This window comes from Hyaena hyaena, unplaced genomic scaffold (assembly GCF_003009895.1).
Source record: "Hyaena hyaena isolate Hyena2069 unplaced genomic scaffold, ASM300989v1 scaffold_104, whole genome shotgun sequence".
Lineage (NCBI taxonomy): Eukaryota > Metazoa > Chordata > Mammalia > Carnivora > Hyaenidae > Hyaena > Hyaena hyaena.
The window spans coordinates 3,769,833-3,789,543 of NW_024080736.1; the positions used below are offsets into that span (position 1 = coordinate 3,769,833).

At 56.6% G+C, this 19,711-nt stretch overlaps 1 protein-coding gene across 1 annotated transcript; it reads right to left on the reverse strand.

Moving 5' to 3' along the window:
- Positions 1–1,903: 1,903 nt before the first annotated feature.
- MRC2 (mannose receptor C type 2) lies at positions 1,904–19,511 on the reverse strand (the record flags this gene model as incomplete). Its single annotated transcript, XM_039235909.1, has 25 exons — positions 1,904–3,266; positions 3,372–3,398; positions 3,868–4,047; positions 4,249–4,368; positions 4,464–4,613; positions 4,693–4,861; positions 5,012–5,250; positions 5,799–5,907; positions 6,054–6,217; positions 6,342–6,456; positions 10,083–10,225; positions 10,495–10,595; positions 11,296–11,363; positions 11,447–11,607; positions 11,929–11,964; positions 12,077–12,215; positions 12,496–12,598; positions 13,604–13,746; positions 14,458–14,675; positions 15,267–15,415; positions 15,871–15,986; positions 17,775–17,882; positions 18,828–18,982; positions 19,137–19,365; positions 19,461–19,511. Coding segments are annotated over 25 exons (3,417 nt in total), but the record flags the coding sequence as incomplete, so codon positions are not given.
- Between the last annotated feature and the right edge of the window lie 200 nt (positions 19,512–19,711).

The window sequence follows — 19,711 nt, forward strand, 5'->3', positions numbered from 1 at the left end:
ACCAGCAAAGATCGGAAGCCCGAGGGAAGTGGCTCCCAGCCCAGAGCCTTCTTCCTGCCCTGACAGAGCAGAGCCGCCCCTTACCTTCCTCTGGGCCAGCAGGAGCCCCCAGGCATAAAGAACAAAGTCTGCAGGGAGCCCCCAGATGCCTGTGAAGCCCCGCTTTTGGCTGGGGACCAGGACTCTGGTGAGAACTACAGCCACCTGAGGGAAGGGTAGAGGAGCCAGGACAGGTATTTCTAGAATGATTTAAACCTCTGGACACTCACCATCACTACCCCCAGGCAGCACCGGGCATTTGTGTCCTCAGTGCCTCGGCTGCTCCTCCCATCCCCAGGGATCCTGTGACCTTGCCTTCACCCCTCAGTGTTTTTTCTTTCCCAGGGCAAGGGGTCAGCAGCAGGCTTCTGAGCGAGCTTCTGCCCCAAGGTGGCTCCCTGCGGCCCCTGGTCAAGCAGTCTTTTGAGCTGCAGATAGTGGCAGGGCACTTAAAGCACAAAGGGAGCCACTCCCCAATTTGGAGAGCAAATCACTTCAGGGTGAAGTGGATTAATCATTAAGGACCCTTCCCCTGTGGGATTGGGGCTCCCCCCCCCCCCCCGCAAAGTGACCAGATCCCTCCGCGGGTCCTGCTGCCGCTGCTGCTGCCTGTCAGGAGAGCCACTGCAGGGAGGCGAGAGCTGGAGGGGGGGCCACAGGTTTGGCCTCAGTCATGGATTCAGAGAAGCAGCTCACAAGCCCAACCTCGGGCCCCTGCCCCCCGCTCAAATAATGGCACCGAATTTACCCTGCTGTCCGGGCCAAAAGCTTTGGACTTCTCAAAGTGTATCTTTTCCTACTCTTTAGGTTTAGACCCTGAACCATGTGATGTTACCACCTATTCAGAAAAAAAACAGAAACTTGTTTTTAAAAGTCACAAACAAGGTAAAGCATGCATGTAATACGTGCCGGCGCCCAGAACTTGACCGCGCCGAGGTATTCATCCGCACCACCATCTTCAAAGGACAGTCGGATTAGCCATTTCCACCGACTTCCTACTATGCCTCAAACAACATCCATACTCTCTACCACTGCCTTCAAGGCCTTGGACTCCCCCACACTCCCCTTCCCCACCTTCCAGCCAGCCTGGCCTCCTGGCTGGTCCTCTGAAGCACCAGAGCCCACCACACGGCAGGGCCCAGACCCCTGCCTGGACCTGCCCAGATGTTTCCACTGCTCGTTCCCTCACTTCCTTCAGGTTCATCTCCCTTCCTCTGATGCGATGCTACCCCACCAGCCGGTTCAAACTAACACCCCCTTCCCACGGCCTACTTCAGTCTTCCCCACAGCACCTAGCACGTACCTGGCATCGTTGACCATCATTTACTAGCAGAGCCTTCTCTCTGTTCGCTGCTCTGTCCCCAGCTCTAATATCCTGCGTGAACGCTGGTGGGAGAGAGGTCCTGCAGACCACACACTCCCCCGCCTCTGGGGGGTTTCAGACCCCGAGCTCCCCAAGAACACATGTGCGCTTTCTCGAAGCTCCGAGGCAGGTATGGCGGCTGCCTTGGGAAGATGGTGAGGGGCAACTTCCTGCCCAGGGCTGGCCTGCGCACCTCCAAGACTGCCCTGGGAGCCGCAGCCCAGAAGCAAGTCACAGCTGCCATATATGGGACATTTACTGCCTGAGCTCCGAGGTGCTGGGCTAACCGCTTTGCACAGATGATCTCATTTAATCCTCAAATATCCCTAAAGCAGCCCCAGGAAGGCAAGGGCCCAGAAGAAGAGACAAGGGCACAGGGGTCTCCATGGGGCCCAGACATAGAAGCAAAATGGCAGACTGCAGAAAAGACTACATGACGCGAACTCCAAATGCGACGTTTAGCTCAGAGGCCGTATGAGGAACAAGGTTTGACAACAGATCGAAGTAGGGACCCTCCTCTCTCAAGCCTCTTAAAGGTGTTTTATTTGTTTGCTTTTTTCTCTTTTCTTTTTTTTCACAATAATGGCACATTAAAAAAAAATTAAGAGCTACAAAAAAAGGACCATGTCTTTGAGTCTGTGTTCACACTGCCCCGTGCCGTGGCACAGGGACTGGCCGTCTGCCCCAGCCCCCCCGCCAGGGTTCCGGAAGGCACTGAGTCAGCGCCCTGGGACTGGGCCCCTCCCGGAGCTTGGGCACTGTTCCTCTGGGCCCCACTAGAGGGCGGCCTCCTGCTTCTGAGGCCCCTAGGACTCTGGCAACCCCCTCCTCTCCCAGCCAGAGCCAAGAGCTGGAAACGTTAAGGAACTTACTTTGGTCCCCACAGGGGACTCTTTAGGGACAGAGCCCTCCCCTAACCGGCAGGAGATGACACTTCAGCCCGGTCACCCTCAGGAGGTCAGGGCGTCTCTCCCAGTCCTGTCTCCAGCCCAGCGGACACCCCAGTGGTGCCCTGGTTCTCAAGCCCAGCCCAGGCCCCTCCTGCCATGCCCCACGGACCACCCCAGCAGGCACAGGAGTGACAGATGCTTGGCTCCCTCAGGTGACACCCACCATGAGCAACAGGGTTCCCCAAACCCTGGGGCTCTGGCTCAGAAGGAAGGGCTGCATGAGAAGCAGGGAGAGGGAATGCGGGAGAGAGGGGTTCGGAGCCAAGGCTGCCAGGGAGGAGAGAAGCGACAGAGGCTGGCTGAGGGCTCAGGGGAGGACCCTCAGGTTCTGCAATGAGAAGGGGGTCCTGGGGCGTGGGTCAGCAGGCCCGGGCAGGGGGGCCTGGGGAGAAAGGGGCAGAAAGAGGCTCCCGTCCTGCTTCTGGTCACCATGGGGGCGCAGGCCTAGGTGACAAGACCTTAGGCCCCCAAAAGGGAAACACCACTCTGCACTCAGCCAGGTCTCAGCCCAACGCTCATGGGAGGGAGGGACCCCACCAGCCAGGCCCTGCTCAGCCCCAGTGCCCGGCAGTGGCTCCCAAAGGCAGCCCTCCATAAGCTACCTGGGCTGGTGGCTGGTGGGGGCCCCCCGCTGACCCAGGGCCCAGCCTCCCCACTCCTCCTGTCCCTGCCCTGCCCACGCCCTTGGCTCTACTCCTGCTGCTCATTCATTTCCATGTCAGACACCAGAATGTTCTTCTCAGTGGCCTCGCCAGGGCCAGAGGCGCTGCGGCTGTAACGGGCGCCCTCGAAGGTCCCCCGCTCCGCGCTCTGTCGCCGCCGGTAGAGGATCAAGGCTGCGGTCAGGAGGGCCAGGAGCAGCAGCACGGCCATCAGCACCACCACCAAGGCTGCCGGGTTTTCCGGAAGCGCTGCTGCGGCAAGCCAGACACTCAGGGGAGAGGCCACCCGTCCGCCCACTGCCCTGCACGCACGGAAAAGCGGGGTGAGGGCGGGTCTCGGCCCTGCCGTGGACTCACCTGATGGAGAGAAGCTGCTTTCCTCAGCTGTGTGGAAGAGGGAGGGACCAGTTAATAACCGGAGTCGTTAACAGGAATAATAAGAAAATGTGTAGCGAGCACTTCCTGAGTGCCAGCCGCGTTCTGAGCTCATTTAATTTCATAGGTACTGTTATTATCCTTATTTTACAGATGAAGAAACTGAGTCCACAGGTTTTAACTAACTTGCCCAAGGTCACGGAGTTGGTAAAGTGGTTTGCCCGGGGCTTGAACCTTGTTCCTGCCCTTAACCGCTACAAAATGATGGGTTTGCTGTCTAGTTTGGAAATTTGTAGGAAGGGCCAGCCCTCCTACAGACCAATTTATCCCAGGGGAGGGTCCTTGGCGGCCCAGGGCCTGTGGGGGCCCACCCTCCCATCTGCTGCGTCTCTGGAGGAATGAGAAGCAGGCCCCTGGCCGAGGCCCAGCGCCGCCTGTGTGGGGGCGGCAGGAGGCCCTGCGGCCACAGGGCGCTCACCTCGAGGCAGCTTGCAGACGACGCCCATGGTAATGTTGGTGCAGGCGCCCGGGCGCCACAGGCCGCTGCTGCTCTGGATCCAGTAGCAGCTGTTGTGGCTCAGCATGCTGGGGCCCAGGCCCGGGGGCCCCCAGTTGGAGTAGTTCACAGCTGTGTTGTCATGCCAGACCAGAGTGCCTCCTGGGGGAAACAAGTCACTGAGAGGGCGTGGGGGGGGTGGGGGAGGAGACAAGGTAGAGCAGGAGCGGATGCAAGAGAGCAGGCCTGTTCTAGAACCAATGCCCCCCCCCCCAGGTCCTCACCCCCACCAAGCCCTGGTGGAGGGCTTTCCCCCTCCACCCTGAGGCTTCACCCTCCCAAGGCCACACACAAGATACCCACCTTTGGGGTTGAAGTTCATGCCCAGCCAGGCACCCCGACTCTGGCCCTCGGAGCTCTGCAGGTGCTCCCAGACAAACACGTTCTCCATCTCATCCAGAATGGATAAGACTGCCCCACCCACTGGACACAAGAGAGGTCCATGTCAGGGCAGACAGGTCTCCCCGGGGGGGGGGGGGTGGCAGAGACCACACACCACCCACGAGGCCCCAGCCCACCTCTCTGGCAGTGCTGCAGCGCCTCCTTGTGGCCCAGCAGCAGCTCCATGTGGAAGGAGTAGCAATGCTCCCTGAAGGGAATCCAGGCAGAGTCGGCCAGCCCTTGGGGACAGCTGCCGTGGTAGCTTATTCTTCGGGGAGGAGGGGGCCCTGTGGTGCAGGGTGCAGGGTTGAAGAAGCGTCCCAGAGCGCCTTGTCCGCCCCTTGGCCCCAGCGGCTGGGCACTCACCACTGTTCCTGCCACAGACAGCGCCCTGTAGCTTGGTGTTGCAGCCGGTGGTGCGCCAGGCCCCATCCACATCCACGTAGGCGCAGCCCCCCGGCTGCTGGGGCTCCCCGTCCTGCCAGCTCATGTAGCTCAGCGGCTCCTCCGAGACCCAGGAGTACCGCCGGGAGCCCTGGGCACGAGGAGGCCATCAGGGTGCAAGGAAGGGGGCCAGCGGGTGGGGGAAGGCGGGTAAGGTAAGGCAAGGAGTTGAGAGGAGACAGGGAGGGAAATCAGGGGAGCGGTCCCCGGCCCGGCGCCAGGACAGGCGTTGGGGGCCCACCTCCTCACTGGCCAGCCCGATCCAGAGTGGGGTGCGCAGCCCTCGGGCAGCCTGCGTGAGGAAGGCCTGGGTGTAGGGGTCAGGCACGCGGGCCAGGCTGGCGTTGCGGCTCTCACACAGCAGGAGGGCATCGTGCCAGCGCAGAGGCTTCTGCAGCAGCCGGAAGGTGCCGTTGAGGTAGGAGAGCTCAGTGCCCGGGGCAGGGGGCGCTGCTGCTGGGGATGGGCTCAGGGAAGGGTCTACAGGGAAGGGGACGGAGCTCAGGCCAGGCTCTGCCTCCCCCACCCCACTCCCAGGCACGAAGCTGAGGGAGCTCCAGCCGTCAGGCAGAGACCAGGTCCCTGTCGGGCATGGTGCCTGGCACAGACTAACAGGAAGTGTTAGCCACTATTACTAACAATAGATTCTCGCTGATAAACAGAGAAGCAAGCTGGAGCCTTGACCTAGTCCTACCCCAGGAACCGACACAGAACACGCATGGGGCCACAGGCGCCTCAGACGCAGAACTTCAGGTTCCTGACACTAGGCAGGTGCAGTGTCTAGCTGCCCCTTGTCAGCCCTCCGTACCCCCCAAACCTTCCTCCCGAGACCCCTCGGCACTCCACTGCCTTTTCCTCTGACTGGCGCCTGGCCTTTCTGCCCATCTGCTTCCCAAGCAGAGATTAGACTCTGGAGGTGACCTCAGGGGGGGTCCTGGGTCTATGAGACTATGTTTCAGTCCTCCTGGCATGGCCCACAGCATCTGGCCCCAGTGCTGATGTCTTCCAAGTTCGCGGGTGACACGTACCTGTGCCCTTCTGGCAGATGAAGCCATGTGTCTCCTCCGTGCAGCTCCGATCGTCCCAGCGGCCAGTGAAGGGAGCGGAGGGGCTGTGCAAGACCACCGCACAGCTGGTCTGGGGGAAAGGAACTGCTCAGGGGAGCCCCGGCAGCTCTCCCCTTGTGCCACTCTGAGCAAAGAGGCTGCAAGAGAGGGGGACCCCGGGAGTGAAGGCAAGTGCGGCAGGCTGGGGTGGGGGTGCAGAGGGAGGGGCTTCCTCACCGGTATGTTGCCACTGGGAGCAGGGCTGGGGCCAGAGGGCTCCCCAGGTGCCCAGTTGGTATACAGCAGAGGCTCCTGCTCCACCCACTGGAAGTTCCTCTGAGAGGCATGGAGGCCAATCCAAAGGTCAAAGGTCACATTGGGCAGGCTGGCTGTGATGAACGCTACAGCCCCCCAGAAGAGAGAATTATGAGCGACAGGGCAGCAGCCTCTTGCTCGCTCAGCTCTAGCCATCTTGGGAGGGATCGTGTCAGGGGATACTGGGGCCTTCCCATGGGCTGGCCCTACCTTGCTCTAAGGGGTTTGCAATGGTGACCAGTTGGGCCTCTTGCTGTTCACAGGAGAACTGTGCCTCTGACCACTTCACCCGGTCCTGAGGGTCCTGGCCCTGGATTCGGAAACACTGGGGCGGAGGGGGAGGCGTGATGTCCCGCCCCACCGCCCTGCCCCACAAACCCAGAAACTCCGCTGCAGAGCCCTCAGCGGCAGGTCCTGGGAGGCTTTGAAGGCTGTGAGAACAATAAATCAGAACCAGGACATCTGGGGCTCCTTGAGCAAGGCTCTGGTGCCCTCTCAGCCCGGCGCCCCATGTTCTCACACACTTATCTACGTTTGGGGGAATTTGTAAGTGGCAGGATTTCTTTGGGCCACCAAAGTCTCTATTACCTATGACAGTAGCACCTGGGCTATGCATGGAGACAAGGTCTTTCTCAATTTCAGCTAAACACATTTCTGAGAGTTGCCTGAAATCCACTATTTTACTCCATGAACTCATGCTCGCTTGTATGACATCTTTACTTCTGAATGACCTCTGTAGGCAGCAGCTTGTAACTCTGTTATATTTGTTTCTCTGTTCCCACCTCCACTACTTCCATAAGGCCAAAGGAACCCTGTGTGGGAAATCTTTCAAGTGAAGACTATTTGAAATGAATGATTTCCAGTAATTTCTTCCTTGGCAGGATGGGGGAGAAAGAAAGGAAGGAAGCTTTGGAGTCACAGAGGGCCGGGGGGCGTGCCTCTCAGATTCCAGATCTAACTTAACCTTTCTGTAAAATGGGAATAAAACAATCTGTCTTTTGGGGTTATTTTAAGGGTTAAACAGAAGAGTGGAGCAGGTGCTTAACAAGTAAAAGCTCTTAGTACTACTATTATGATTAGCTCTCCCATCAGCTTACTGATGCAAATATCAGATTTGGGGTAGAAAACGTTAAACCCAGAAATAATGCAAGAGTTTGGGGGAGGTTTTATCACAAAGCCCATGCATCTGGTTTCACAGAAGTAGTTCAGAGATACTCTGAAGCCTCCTCTAAATAGCTAGCAAAATAATTAGTCATAAAATGAGAAGCGGCAAGGTCACATCAGTATCAGCAAGTATCAGCAGTTAAAGAGAGAAAGTATTCGGCTCAGCCCAACAAACACTAAGGGACTTCCTATCATGTGCAAGTGTATTTAGTGATACGTCAGGAGCCAGTGGCCCTGGCCTCCAGGAGCTTAAGGCCAGTGGGAGAGGCAGACCCTTACTCTCTCTCCCTACATCCAAATGCTATGGGGCTGCAAAGAAGGCAAAGAACGAGTAGAGCAAGATGTCTGGGGCCAGGTAGTGAAGGAGCAAACAGCCTCACATAATTCAAAGGCTTCTGACTGGGGAGTAACTAGTATCTGTACAATGATGTTGATACATTAAGAAAGAGACCAGCTAGAGTTGCCTGGGTGGCTCAGTCGGTTAAGCATCTGACGTCTGCTCAGGTCATGATCTCACGCTTTGTAAGTTCAAGCCCTGCATTGGGCTCTGTGCTGACAGCTCAGAGCCTGGAGCCTGCTTTGGATTTTGTGTCTGCCCCCTCCACTTCCCCCCAACCCTGCCTCTCTCTCAAAAATAAATAAACATTTAAAAAAAGGTTTTTTGAAAGAAGGAGACCAATTACATACATACAATATACTCTGTTTTATGTCAGACAGAAGAAACCACAAGAATAAGTTTTTGAAAAGGTAATGACATGAGAAAAATGCTCAAAATACAGCACTGAGAAGTTCGATCGCATTAGGCAGTACGATCTCAATTGTGTGGAAAAAGGCAGGAAGCAGAGCAATAAATATTAATGGTGGTTATTTCTGGAAAGGATGAGTTTCATTTTCTTTTTTTCTGTTTTTTCCAAAGTTTTAATAATACACGAGTTTGTTTCTAGAAAAGGTATAATATTCCCTTGAATATTCTAAAGACTGTAAGAGCTCCCTGACACCAAGGGCTGGCTGCACTCCATTACAGGACAACGATTTACGGATTATATGATCTAGTGTTAACTAATCTAATCCTCACAATCCGGCTAAGTGGTTTTACAACCTCGGCCAAAGCAAGCATGGACTAAAGCTCATACTCCTGATGGCTGGCGCAAACAGGAAAATCATGCTCCTCTCTTCCTGGGACAAACTCTTGTCGGCCACAAGATAAAAACAATGAAGGTCTAATCAGATATGATCAATCAACCCACAAGTGCAGAAGTAATCACTTTTGGAAAGAAATTCACACTCTCAAAGGAACATTTTGAAGACCTGTTTGGAAGCATCCCTTCAGATTCATGTTATTCCCCCAAACTTTCCTCTCTGCACACTCAAAACCCTTGGGAAAAGAATTTCCTAAATGGTATTTCAAAAAATCTTCCAAATGCAAACCATGAGAGACTCTTGAATGCTGAGAACAAACAGGGCTAATAGGGGTGGGGGGGGAGGGGTAGGGGGGTGATGGGCATGGGGGAGAGCACTTGTTGGCACTAGCATTGGGTGTTATATGGAAACCAACTTGACAATAAACTTTTTTAAAAAAGAAAAATACAAAAATAAATAAATAAATAAATAAATAAATAAAGAGCTGTAGACAAACTGGCAAAAAAAAAATCTTGCAAAGACTTGTTCTTAAACAGTCTTAATCAGGTCTTCTGATTAGTTTATGAGTCAGATTAGTATAGAATGTGGAAACTTAGCAGCCAATTTTGAAACGGAAACCTTTTTTAATTGGTGGAAGGACTAGAAAATAAAGAAAGATCAGCCAACGATGAATGAACTTTTTCATTTTGATGCATTTGTCTTTGGGAGGCAACCTTTTCATCTACAATAATCATTAAATCCACGTTTTAAAATAATCTGAACTTCAGACACGATCTGTGAAGTCCTGAATCATAAAGTGTCAGACCAAGATATTTTTTTAAATAATGAAATATATGCAATTACTTTGCTCTTATCCAAATTACTTAAATAGGAAAAATTACTATTGATCATTTTTGAGTGCTTTTCTCACACCACTAATATAGAAAACATTTTTAAACTTAAAAGTACTTTTTCAAGGGGTGTGTGGGTGACTCAGTTGGTTGGGCATCCGACTTTAGCTCAGGTCATGATCTCACAGTCTGTGAGTTCAAGCCCTACATCAGTCTCTGTGCTGACAGCTCAGAGCCTGGCACCTGCTTCGAATTCTGCCCCTCCCTGACTCATGTTCTTTCTCTGTTTCTCTCTCTTAAAAATAAATAAACATTAAAAAAAATTTTTTTAACTTTAAAAAAAATAAATTCTCTTTTAATACTTAGCTCATGCTTTATATTCTTTTGTTCTTGTGCATATTTTACCATATACAACATTAATCACATTAGTACAGAAGTAAATATATATGTATTCACACACACATACATATGATGTACATACATACACATACTTTGTATGTTCAATATTTTGTTTTCCTAATAGAAATTTATCAAAATTATCAAACAGTATGAAAATGGTTGGTGACCACTAATCTCGAAAACTCACCACACTATGTGGATACTCTCTCTACCTGGTGGATTAGAAGGTGCTACCAAAAGGAGTTATTTTCCAGGGAGTCTGGCCCTGGCACTGGGGCCAAGTAGGAGAGACGTTGGTGGGTATAGGCAAGAGGTCATGAATTTGATGTTGTCAAAGGGCCAGGACTCCTGAAACTTGGCCTCCCATGTTCATATCCTCTCCCCTGACTCCCTCGGGGGCCCCCTCCCCATCTCCTACCTTGTTGAGGAACTGGTCCCAGCCAGAGGGGCAGCCCCCCAGGGCCGTGGGTGGCAGGTCTGGGGGCTGTGGCTCTCCAGTGCTGTTGCTGCGCTTACAGATGTAAGGCAAGGCCGTCAGGCACCTCTGGTCCCCCCAGTCCTCTGCAGAAAGAAGGGGGCAGTCACTCTAGCATAGGACAGGGCTGGCAGCACCCTTGCCTCATACCCAGCCTGTGTCCAGCTCTGAACTCTAGTCCTCTGTGGCTGCTGGATCATAGGGACAGGTCCCCTCTCTGGGTCTACCCCTCTTGGGTTGTGGGAATGAAGAGAATGAGAAGAGACTGTGGGGCTTGGCTAGGCTCACCTCACTGCCCCCAACATCAGCCTTTTCTTGGGCTTCTGCACCCTCTCTGCCCCCACCTTCCTCTCACCTCGGCTGGCGGTCATGTACACACACTTCTTATCCTTGCCGATGGGCCGAGGTTTACCGGGTGCCCAGGAGATGAAGTTTATAATGGAACCATCTGTCCACCTGCAATGGCACCAGGCAGAGGTGACTCCAGCACTGGCCCTGGGCCCAACCTCCCTTGAATGCAGCAATGAAGGCCACTGTAAGGGGGGTGGGGAAGGGCCCAAGTCCAGGGGCTCCAGGCTAAGAATGAGGCTACTGAGCTCAGGGCAGCTGGTGCCTCCACGTAAAGCCCAGCCCTCCAGACTCTCATCCCCTCACTAGCAAAGTGTGAGGACCCCAGAATAGAGGTCCACAGGTAACAGTGTGCTGAGAGCGCTATGTGCTCCTGGTCCTCGCTGCCTCCAGCCACCTCAGGCAGGGTAGGTGGGTACTGAATACAGAGAGGCCCCTCGGGACATCATTATGTTCTTGTCCGTGTCCTGAGGGAGCCTTATTCATGAGTGACCCCAGCAGAAGATGAGCTGCCATTATTTGGTGCCCAATTATGTGCTGGATGCTGTGCTCAGGACTTCACAAGGCTTCTTTCTGATCCTCAGAGCAATCCTACCAGGCAGGCCTCATCATTCTCCGTGTTCGAAAATCAAGGCCCATTTGATCAAGGCCACGCAGCCAGTGAGGAACAAGAGCTGGATTCAAATTCAGGTCTATGTGGCTCTGTGGGCAGCCTCCCTAGCTCCCACCTGGGCAGTGGGTGGCCATCCAGGCACGCCCTCCCTACCTCACCCGCTGCTCCCCCCACCCCCTCTTGCCTGGCTCTTACCGGAAACGCCCATCACTCTCTGCAGTGTGCAGGCCGATCCACCAGTGCTGCTCCTGGCCCCGGGAGAACTGGGGAAACCGGTCAGGCAGATGAGGGGTGGCAGGGCCTCTCCTCCCGGCCCGGCCCTCCCCCTGCCCGCTCAAGTGGTCACCTTCTGCAAGTTGTGCCCCAGGAAGTCCAGCTCGGCCTGACTGTGCACGGAGGCCAGCTCGGCCTGGAACCACGTGCAGATGCGCTGCGCCTGGGCCCACGTGGAGTGGTGCTCGAAGAACTTGTACTCGGCCTCCTGGAAACGCAGCCACTCCCGCCGGCCTGCGGGGGCAGTGTGAGCATTCGAGGAGCAGCCGGGGCCGGGGGGGGGGGGGGGGTCACGTCATTCAGGGCCCAGGCCCGCCTGTCCAAGGGCAGGCAGCAGGTGGCTTTCGAGCCGCTAGGACCTGGGGCAGGAATCACTCCAGGCCCAAGCTTGCCCCTGCTCAGAGACGGAGGTCGACAGGGCTCCAGGCGTCCTGATTCCCCTTCCCTGGGCTCCGATCCCTAACTCCTTTCGTTCCACCTCAGCCAGGCCCTGCTGGGTGGGTGACGTCCCTCACCTTCTCCACACAGCCCAGGGTGGGGGGCAAGGCGCCTCACCTTGTGGGCTGACGTCGGGCTCCCGCACGTCTGTGCCTAGAGAGACAATAGGGATAGAGACGCTGCAGGGAAAGAAGACCCTCCCCTGGATTCCCGGCCCCGCCGCCCTTTGCCCCGTCCCCCGTTTCCCAGCGCCATCCCACCCAACCTCGAGGGATCTTGCAGATCCAGTCCAGCTGCGTCTCGCACTGCATGGCCACCCACTGCAGGGAGGCCAGGTCAAGCACTGCACAGCCCCGGATGTCATCATCGTCATGCCGGCTCCGGTCAAAATTGTGGTAAGAGAACTGGAGGTGGGAGTGCGAGAGGGTGGTCAGGCACGGGGCGCAGGCCTCAGCGTCCCCAGGACAGACGAACCACAGGCCCGGCCTGAGCTGGGAACCCTTAACCCGGGCTGGACACCCCACCCCCCTTTCTTTTACCTGCAGGGTCGGCCAAATGCCCGAACTCAGCTAAACCTCGCCCACCTCCAAGTCCAGTCCCGCCCCAGAAAGACCACGTCTCTAATCGAGCCCTGCCCACCTAGGCCCGCCCACCGCCTGACCTGTCCCCTCCAGGCCGGCTCACCCCCAAGCCGTCGCTCCAGCGCCAGCTCTGCCCCGCTCCGGGATCTCGACGGTTCAGACCGATCCAGAACCAGTTCTGCTCATGGATCTCGGGCTCTGATTCACTTCAGCACAATACAGGGGTGGGGACAGAAGAGATGAGAGGAGCAATCCCAAGGGCCTGGGGCCTCTCCCTCTGGGCTTCACCCTCGAAGAACTGAGCCCGCTGGACGAGGCGGCCAACTCACTGGGGGAAAGTGGCCTGGCTCCCATCGGGTGGGGTTTGCCCTTCCAGCAAGGCTCCAGAGGCTTTCACTTAAGGGCTTTAGTAAATCAATGGGGATGTAGCATAGACCTGGGGCTCTGGAATCAGGTAAAAGTAGATTCCAGGCCAGGGTCACCCAGGGAGCAGCTCTGTGACAGCAGGCCCAACTTCTCTATCAGCCCACAAGGGTCAGTGATAATGTCTACTTCGTAGGGTTGAAGAAAAGACTGAATGTGATGAACTGTTTAGTGCAGTGCCTGAGATGTGGTGAGAAGCCATCAACGAGAGCTGTAATGACTAGTCACATAATGTAATCTTGATGTTTGCTGAAAAGGCATGGCCCTGGAATTAACATCTTAGGAAGCCTGGGTCCATTTGGACTTTTCCCCGTGCTAAGGGATTATAGGTGCTCTGTGTCATAGGATGCTGGGGGGTCCACAGGACAGACACAGGGTCCTGGAGGGACCCCCATGAGCAGATGCTCACTTTGGTAGCTCCTGTCCTCCTCTCTCTCAGGAAACCCGGTTTATTGAGGACAGTGGGTCCATACGGGATGGTTGGGCGGTGGGGGATGCTCTACTTGGATTGGCTTGCAGAGGGATGGGGAGGATAGTTACTTTTGTAAAGGTGTGGGAGTCTGAAGGGGCCACTGCTGGCTCCCTGACACTGGAGAGCAACAGTCTCCAATCCCAGGGAGAAGAGGACTACCTGACGGAGGACAGGATGGTCCTGGCATTAGCTGCGGATACACAGGTCATTCCCAGCCCTTGGACAGGCCTCACTGGGGGCGCCCTACCCTGCCCCCTGCCCAGCAGAGCCAAGAGCCCACACAGGTGCATGCAGACCACCGCCCCAGGCTCAGTACCCGAAGATCTTGTTGAGCATGTTGGCCACAAAGTGCTCCTCCTCATAGCTGGCCAGGCTCAGCAGCTGGGCTCCCAAATCTTGGCAGGCCCTCTGGGCCTGCACCCAGCTCTTCTTGTCCTGCAGCCGCTCTGAGCTGAACACCTATAGGAACAAAGTCCAGGTGTCCAAGCTGTCCCCACTGGTCCGCCCGCCCTCCAATGACAGCAGTGGGAGGGGGGCTGGGGCCTCACTGGATGGGGGTGCAGGCTAGCTAAGACAAGCCTGCGCATCAGAGAATGAGCCTCCGGGAGGGGAGCCGGCACAGCCAGCCCCTAGAGAATACCCCCTGCCCAGACCCCTGAACCAGCCACAGTGCACTGTGGGCCAGTCCCCTCCCTTCCATGGACTCAGCTTCCTCATGTAATAAAAGACCTTGGACTACATCAGTGGCTCCCAAACCCAGCAGGGATTTAAAGTTTAGAGCACCAGGCCCCGTCCCAACCTGGTGAACCCCACTCTCCATAGTGGCAGCCCCAGGCATTTATTTTTATCAAGCTGCCCAGATAATGATGAAATGTAGATAGCCCAGCCCCAACATTTGGGAACATCTGAAATGGATTATCTCCATGTTTGTTTGTTTTTTCCAATCCCTCACATGTTTATCAAGCACCTACTATGTGCCACACCTGACATTCCACTGACAAGATTGTCATCGGAAATTACCTCTGCCTGCAGGTGGCTGTGGAGAAACAGTGTCCCCGGGGCCCAGTTGCCTGGATGGGGCCTGGGCCCTGCTGGGGCTGCCCTCGCCCCAGGCGTGCGGCTCCTTCACTCCAGTTTCTCTCCCTCCTCCCATGCCGGCAGGCTGCCTACCTTATAGCAGTGCCGGAGTTTGGGGTCTGACCCCCAGCCCTGGGGACAGGAGCCGGTGAGGCTGGGCGTGGGGTCTGGCCCAGGCAGCTCGGGCGTCACTGGCGTGCCCAGGCTCTGCCGGCAGATGTAGCGGGCCCGGAACGCGGTGCAATTCTTCACCTCCCACAGCCCCATGGCACTGCCCGTGGCCAGGGCCACGCAGCCCCCACGGCTGTACCCTGGAGGAGGGAGCAAGAGACCCGTCTGCTGAGGACTCATGGCCCAGTCCTCCCCACAGGGCACCACCCCAGTCTCGCCCCGCACACTGGGTGACCAGCTCGGCCGTCAGCAGGGACCCAGAAGGGAATGGAGGCAGAGTCCCGGCTCTGTGTTTACTCCTGTGTGAGATCTTAGGCAAGTCACTTAACTACTCTGAGGCTGTCTGACCATCTGTCTCGTCGGGGAATTGAAAAGGCTACAAACGATACCGAATGTGAAATGGCAATAATCCTAATAGTGAGCTCCTGTGCTCGTGTCCCATCTAATAATGAAGCACTTCACATCTATTAATCCGTCTCAGCCTCACACCAACCTTATGAGGAAAGTACCATTATCCTCATTTGACAGAGGAGAAATTGAAGCTCAAAGACGCACCAGGCGATTTGGCCCCAGAGCCTGTGTCCCTCACCACTGCTCCATGCTGTACCGACGATCAGTTTGCTGGGAAGCCCTGGGACTCGGTCCCAGCGGGGCAGGTGCCTACGGCCTCCTGGCTTCACCAAGGAAAGTCAGAGAAGGGGCTGGCCAAGTGCAGTGCAGGAGGGGCTCACCAGGCTGGTCCCGGTTCCAGTGGGTATACATGACCTCATCCCCGCTGAGCCAGCGGAAGGAGCCGGTGCTGTTGAGGTCCTGCAGGGCCGTCCAAAAGTACTCTCCCTCCCAGTTGTAGATGAGGCTGCTGACAAAGGCCTGCTCAAACCTGTAGCAGAGAAGCTGGTCAGGCAGGGAGCTTGCCTTCACCCCGACCACTCCCTGGACCACAGGCCCGATGCCCTGCCCACCCCCCAACCAGTAACCTGAGGGACCCATGGGGACCCTACGGCTGACATACAGCAACCAAGCTCCCTGCTTACTGCCTGCACCTCCGTGCCTTGCTGAGAAGAAAGAAAATCAGACACAGCCAAGGCCTCTCTTGGGCATCCAGCCCACATCTACACCTGTTGCTGCCCCTGCCCTGCCCTACACTGGGGTCGCTTAATAAACGGGAACCATTCTTGTGACAATAATAGAAAAAGGTCCTAAAGCCATCTGAGGCTTCAAGGACTCAGGTCCCTCTGTGCTTAATGTTACAATGCCACCTGTTTGGTGCAGGGCCCACATTAGGCATCAAGACAGGCGTCGAGGGCTGGTCTGGGCACACGCCCCGGTCTGTACCTGTTGGTGATGGTGACCAGCTGAGAGCCGTGGTTGGTGCACAGGCGCCGGGCCTCACTGTAGCTTACTTGGTCCTCTCCCAGCCAGTAGCAGGATGGGCTGTGCCACGTCCAACCCTGGCTCGAGAGAGCGGGTAGAAGAGGGACGTCTGTGAGAAGGACTCTCCTCCCTCAGCCATAAATCTTGGGGTGGGGGATGCCATCCGTGGCATCACTGAATGTGCCACAGGCCTGGGCACAGGACAGAGGAGACTGGTCTGACACCAGAGACGGCTCTTCCTGTGCTGTGTTCTGCACCTTATCACTTCACATCCCCACTCCCTACCAGTAGCCACAATGGCCAGACCAGAGGTAGAAGCACGGCCCAAGGGCGGCCACTCTGGAGGTAGCCAGTGACCCGCCTGTGGGCTGGTGAGGAACGATGGGCGGCCCGCTGGACTCCTGTCTCGGGCATTTAAACAAAGAGTCACGGTGGGAAAATTGCCAGTTGGCTGCGAAATCAGAACTGAAAAGCTGGGAGAGATGCCAGCATGCGGAAGGGCTGGGTAATCCTCGGGTCCTGGAAAAGGTTCAGTGAGCGGAGGAGGCAGCTAGCCTGGGGCGCGGACCCTCAGCGAGGAGCAGCGAAGCTTTGGAAGAGAACACAGCTCCTCAGGGGCTGGTCCTCTACCACCCAACCCCCACGAGACCAGCCGAGTCTTCACCCAACAGACCTCCCGCCCCCCTTGGGCCACCCTGAGCTCTCTGCTCCCGCCTTTCACAACAGCAGCTGAGGCTCAGAGAAATGAAGTGACTGGACTTTGTACACAGACAGTACAAGGTGGAGCTCACACTTGAACTCACACCACAAAGGCTGCTCCTGTCCCCAGGGCAGCCCTGCTCCATCCCAAGACGACACAAGATGCCTCCCAAGGCCTTCATCTCCAGGAGCTCTTGAGATGGGAAGCCTTGGGGTGGGTTCAAGGTTGGGAGAAAGTTACAGCCCCTTGGGCAGGAGCCAGAGCAAAAGAGAAGCTGGTGGGGCGGGGGGAAGGCTATGCTAAGACCCCGGCTCTCCCAGGGTGTGAACCGGGGCTGCTCAACACTGCACGGACATCTCAGGCAGCCCTGGTGCCGGGGCCCTTAGTCACGCCTCTTCTCTCCCTGCCCCCACCTCACCCAAGCCAGGACAGAGCCCTGGGCTAGTCTCTGCCCGTGCCGTTCCCCCATATGCTTCAGCGGGGCCCGTCTGCTCTCTCTCCTCCCCACTGCAGGTCATGCCTGTTGTTGTTTCGGGCCCCTCCCCTGGGGGAGAACTTGGGGTTCATGTGAGGTGGGGGTGTGGTAAGCGGGCTTAATCGAAAGGAAAACGGGGCGAGGAGCCAGACCGGCAGCAAGGGGCTGGCAGGAACGTGGCCTCAGCAGATGGAGCCACCAGGGGCCAAAACACCTTAAAGGGCCTTTTTTGAGTAACCTCCCCACATTCATCCACACCACGTACACCCCTGCTTGGCTGAGGCCCAGGTTGTGGGGAGTCCGGGAGGACATGGGCCGCTCAGTCACACATGCACTGCCCCCCTAACACGGGCAGTCCTGCCGGCAGAGACAGAGCTGGGGGCGGGGGCGTGCAGCCTCACTCCGGTGAGGGCCTGGGGGCCTGTCCACACCCACCTCCTGTTCTCTGCTGCCTCTGAGAAGCGGCTTTCCCAAAAAGAGTGGGGGTGGGGAGCTCTGCTTCCTCCCAACAGCCCCCACCCTACCCCCACCCTGCATTATCCAATGTCACTCCTTCTGGAACAGAGCCATAGGGAAAGCAGGAGGAAGGGATGTGCGAAGGATGGGAGGATGCGGGGGGGGGGGGGCTGTCCCCTCCCTCCCCCAGGAGTCCCCCCTCTGGTCGGCCCCACACAAGGGCAGCTCCCTCACCTTCCGGCAGCCATGGTCCTCCTCGGCTGCCCCCTGGCTCAGCTGGCCTGCCTTCTTGCAGATGGACGGCAGGGACTGGTTACAGGGACTATCATTCCAACGACCTTCCTAAGGACACAGGATGAGGGAGAGTCTCAGCCGCCAACCCCCCACCCGCCCCCAAACCCTTCGGTGAACCTGATTTTTAGACCCGCTCCCGCCTCCAACTTGTTGTGTGATTCTGAGCAAGAGGCTTGTCCTCTCTGTGTTCCAGATTGTCCCGTGTCCCCAGTCTCCCAGCCAGCACTTTGTGTGCCTTTAGCTCCAACAGAGGGCAGAGGTGTCTGCGTCCCAGTCCCCAGGAGAATGCCTGGCACGTGGCAGACACTCAACAAACAACTGTTTGTATATTTTTAAATAGCATCCCTTATGCCAGATGGCTCTGTCTCTAGTCCTGGCACTGCTTTGCAGTATCTCACAGCAGAATGTCCTATCTGTCCCTGGAGTCTGTACTCTGTCCCTGTGATTTGGTCACTTTTTTAAGGGTCTCTTCTCTTTGCTTGAAGCCCTACATCAATTCCTTCATTTACCCACACTGCATCTGAGCCCAAACCACGGCAAACAGTCATCACCCCATAATATTTTGAGGAGACAGGACCCTGGGCTGGGTAGGGCTGGCTACAGAGCAGCCGTGCCAATGGAGCCTGTCCACAAAACGTGGCTTCTGATGCCACCTGCCGTTAGGGAAGAGCAGCTGGTAGACCAAGATCATGCCAGGCAACTTCCTAAGGCTTCACGAGAATTAACTCCTTTAATCCTCTCAATGACCCCCTGAGGTTTCCACTGTTAGTGTTCCTTTGACAGATGAGGAAACCAAGGCACAGAGAGGTTAAGTAACTTGCCCAAAGTGACCCAGCTAGTTGGGGGTGGGGAGGATTCAAATCCTTGCAATCTCTGCACACGGAAGGGAAAGGGCTGGTGGGGAAGTGGGGGCTTCCGAGAGGCCATGGGGGTGGGGGTATCAAGGCAGAAGCGGACAGTAGCACCAGGAGGGTGGGGAGAGGGGCTTCTCACCGGCCCCCAGATGGTGACACAGTCTTCCAGGCTGTCCCGGAAGTTGTTGGGCTCAAAGGGGTGCCAGTGGGTGAAGCTCACAAGGCTCCCATCAGACCACTCAAAATTCATCTGCAGCTTCAAATCATTGAGGCCAATCCACAGCTCCTCCACCTCTGGGATACAGCAGGGCCGACGGGAGAGAAGACAGAGAGGTCAGCCTCAGCCAGCAGCAGCAGACAGACAGTCCCGTCGCCTCTTGGGCAGGACAGGACGGGCACTGGGAAGGCGCGGCCCTCGCCCCAGGTGCGTGGACGAGCAGCCACTCACCTTGCTTGATCTGCTTGGTGATGAACTCAAGCTCGGCCATGCTGTGGATGCTGAGCAGGTCGCCCCCGCCCCGCAGACACGCTTTCTTGGACTCCTGCCAACTTCGCTTCTCAGCCTGCAGGCGGTAGCAGTGGCCCTGGAAAGGCTGCCAGCTAGGCTCGCACTCCACCTTCACGTTGGCCCACACGTCTGCAGAGACCCACGAGGTGCCATTCAGGGACCAAGCCACCTAGCCCGGGGAGGGGGCGGGGGGGGGCGGGGGAGAGACCTTGACCCCCAGTGTGTCAACACGGGCAGGGCCCTGAAGTCACCTCCTCCCCACACCTGCCTCTGATCCACCCTGGCCGCCAGAACAGGTCTGAATGCTGACCGATTCTGAAAAGACAAAGCCCTCTAGGACGGCTGGAACCCCAGGAGGTGGTGGCAGACTTCACCCAAGACAGGACAGCCCCTCCAGCTAGGGCTTTCAGGAAGAGATGCGTGAGGGGACTTGGCTCAGACCAGCCCTGGGAGCCTCAGTTTCCTCCTCTGTAAACGGGATTTCCTGGGGTGCCTGGGTGGCGCCGTCGGTTGAG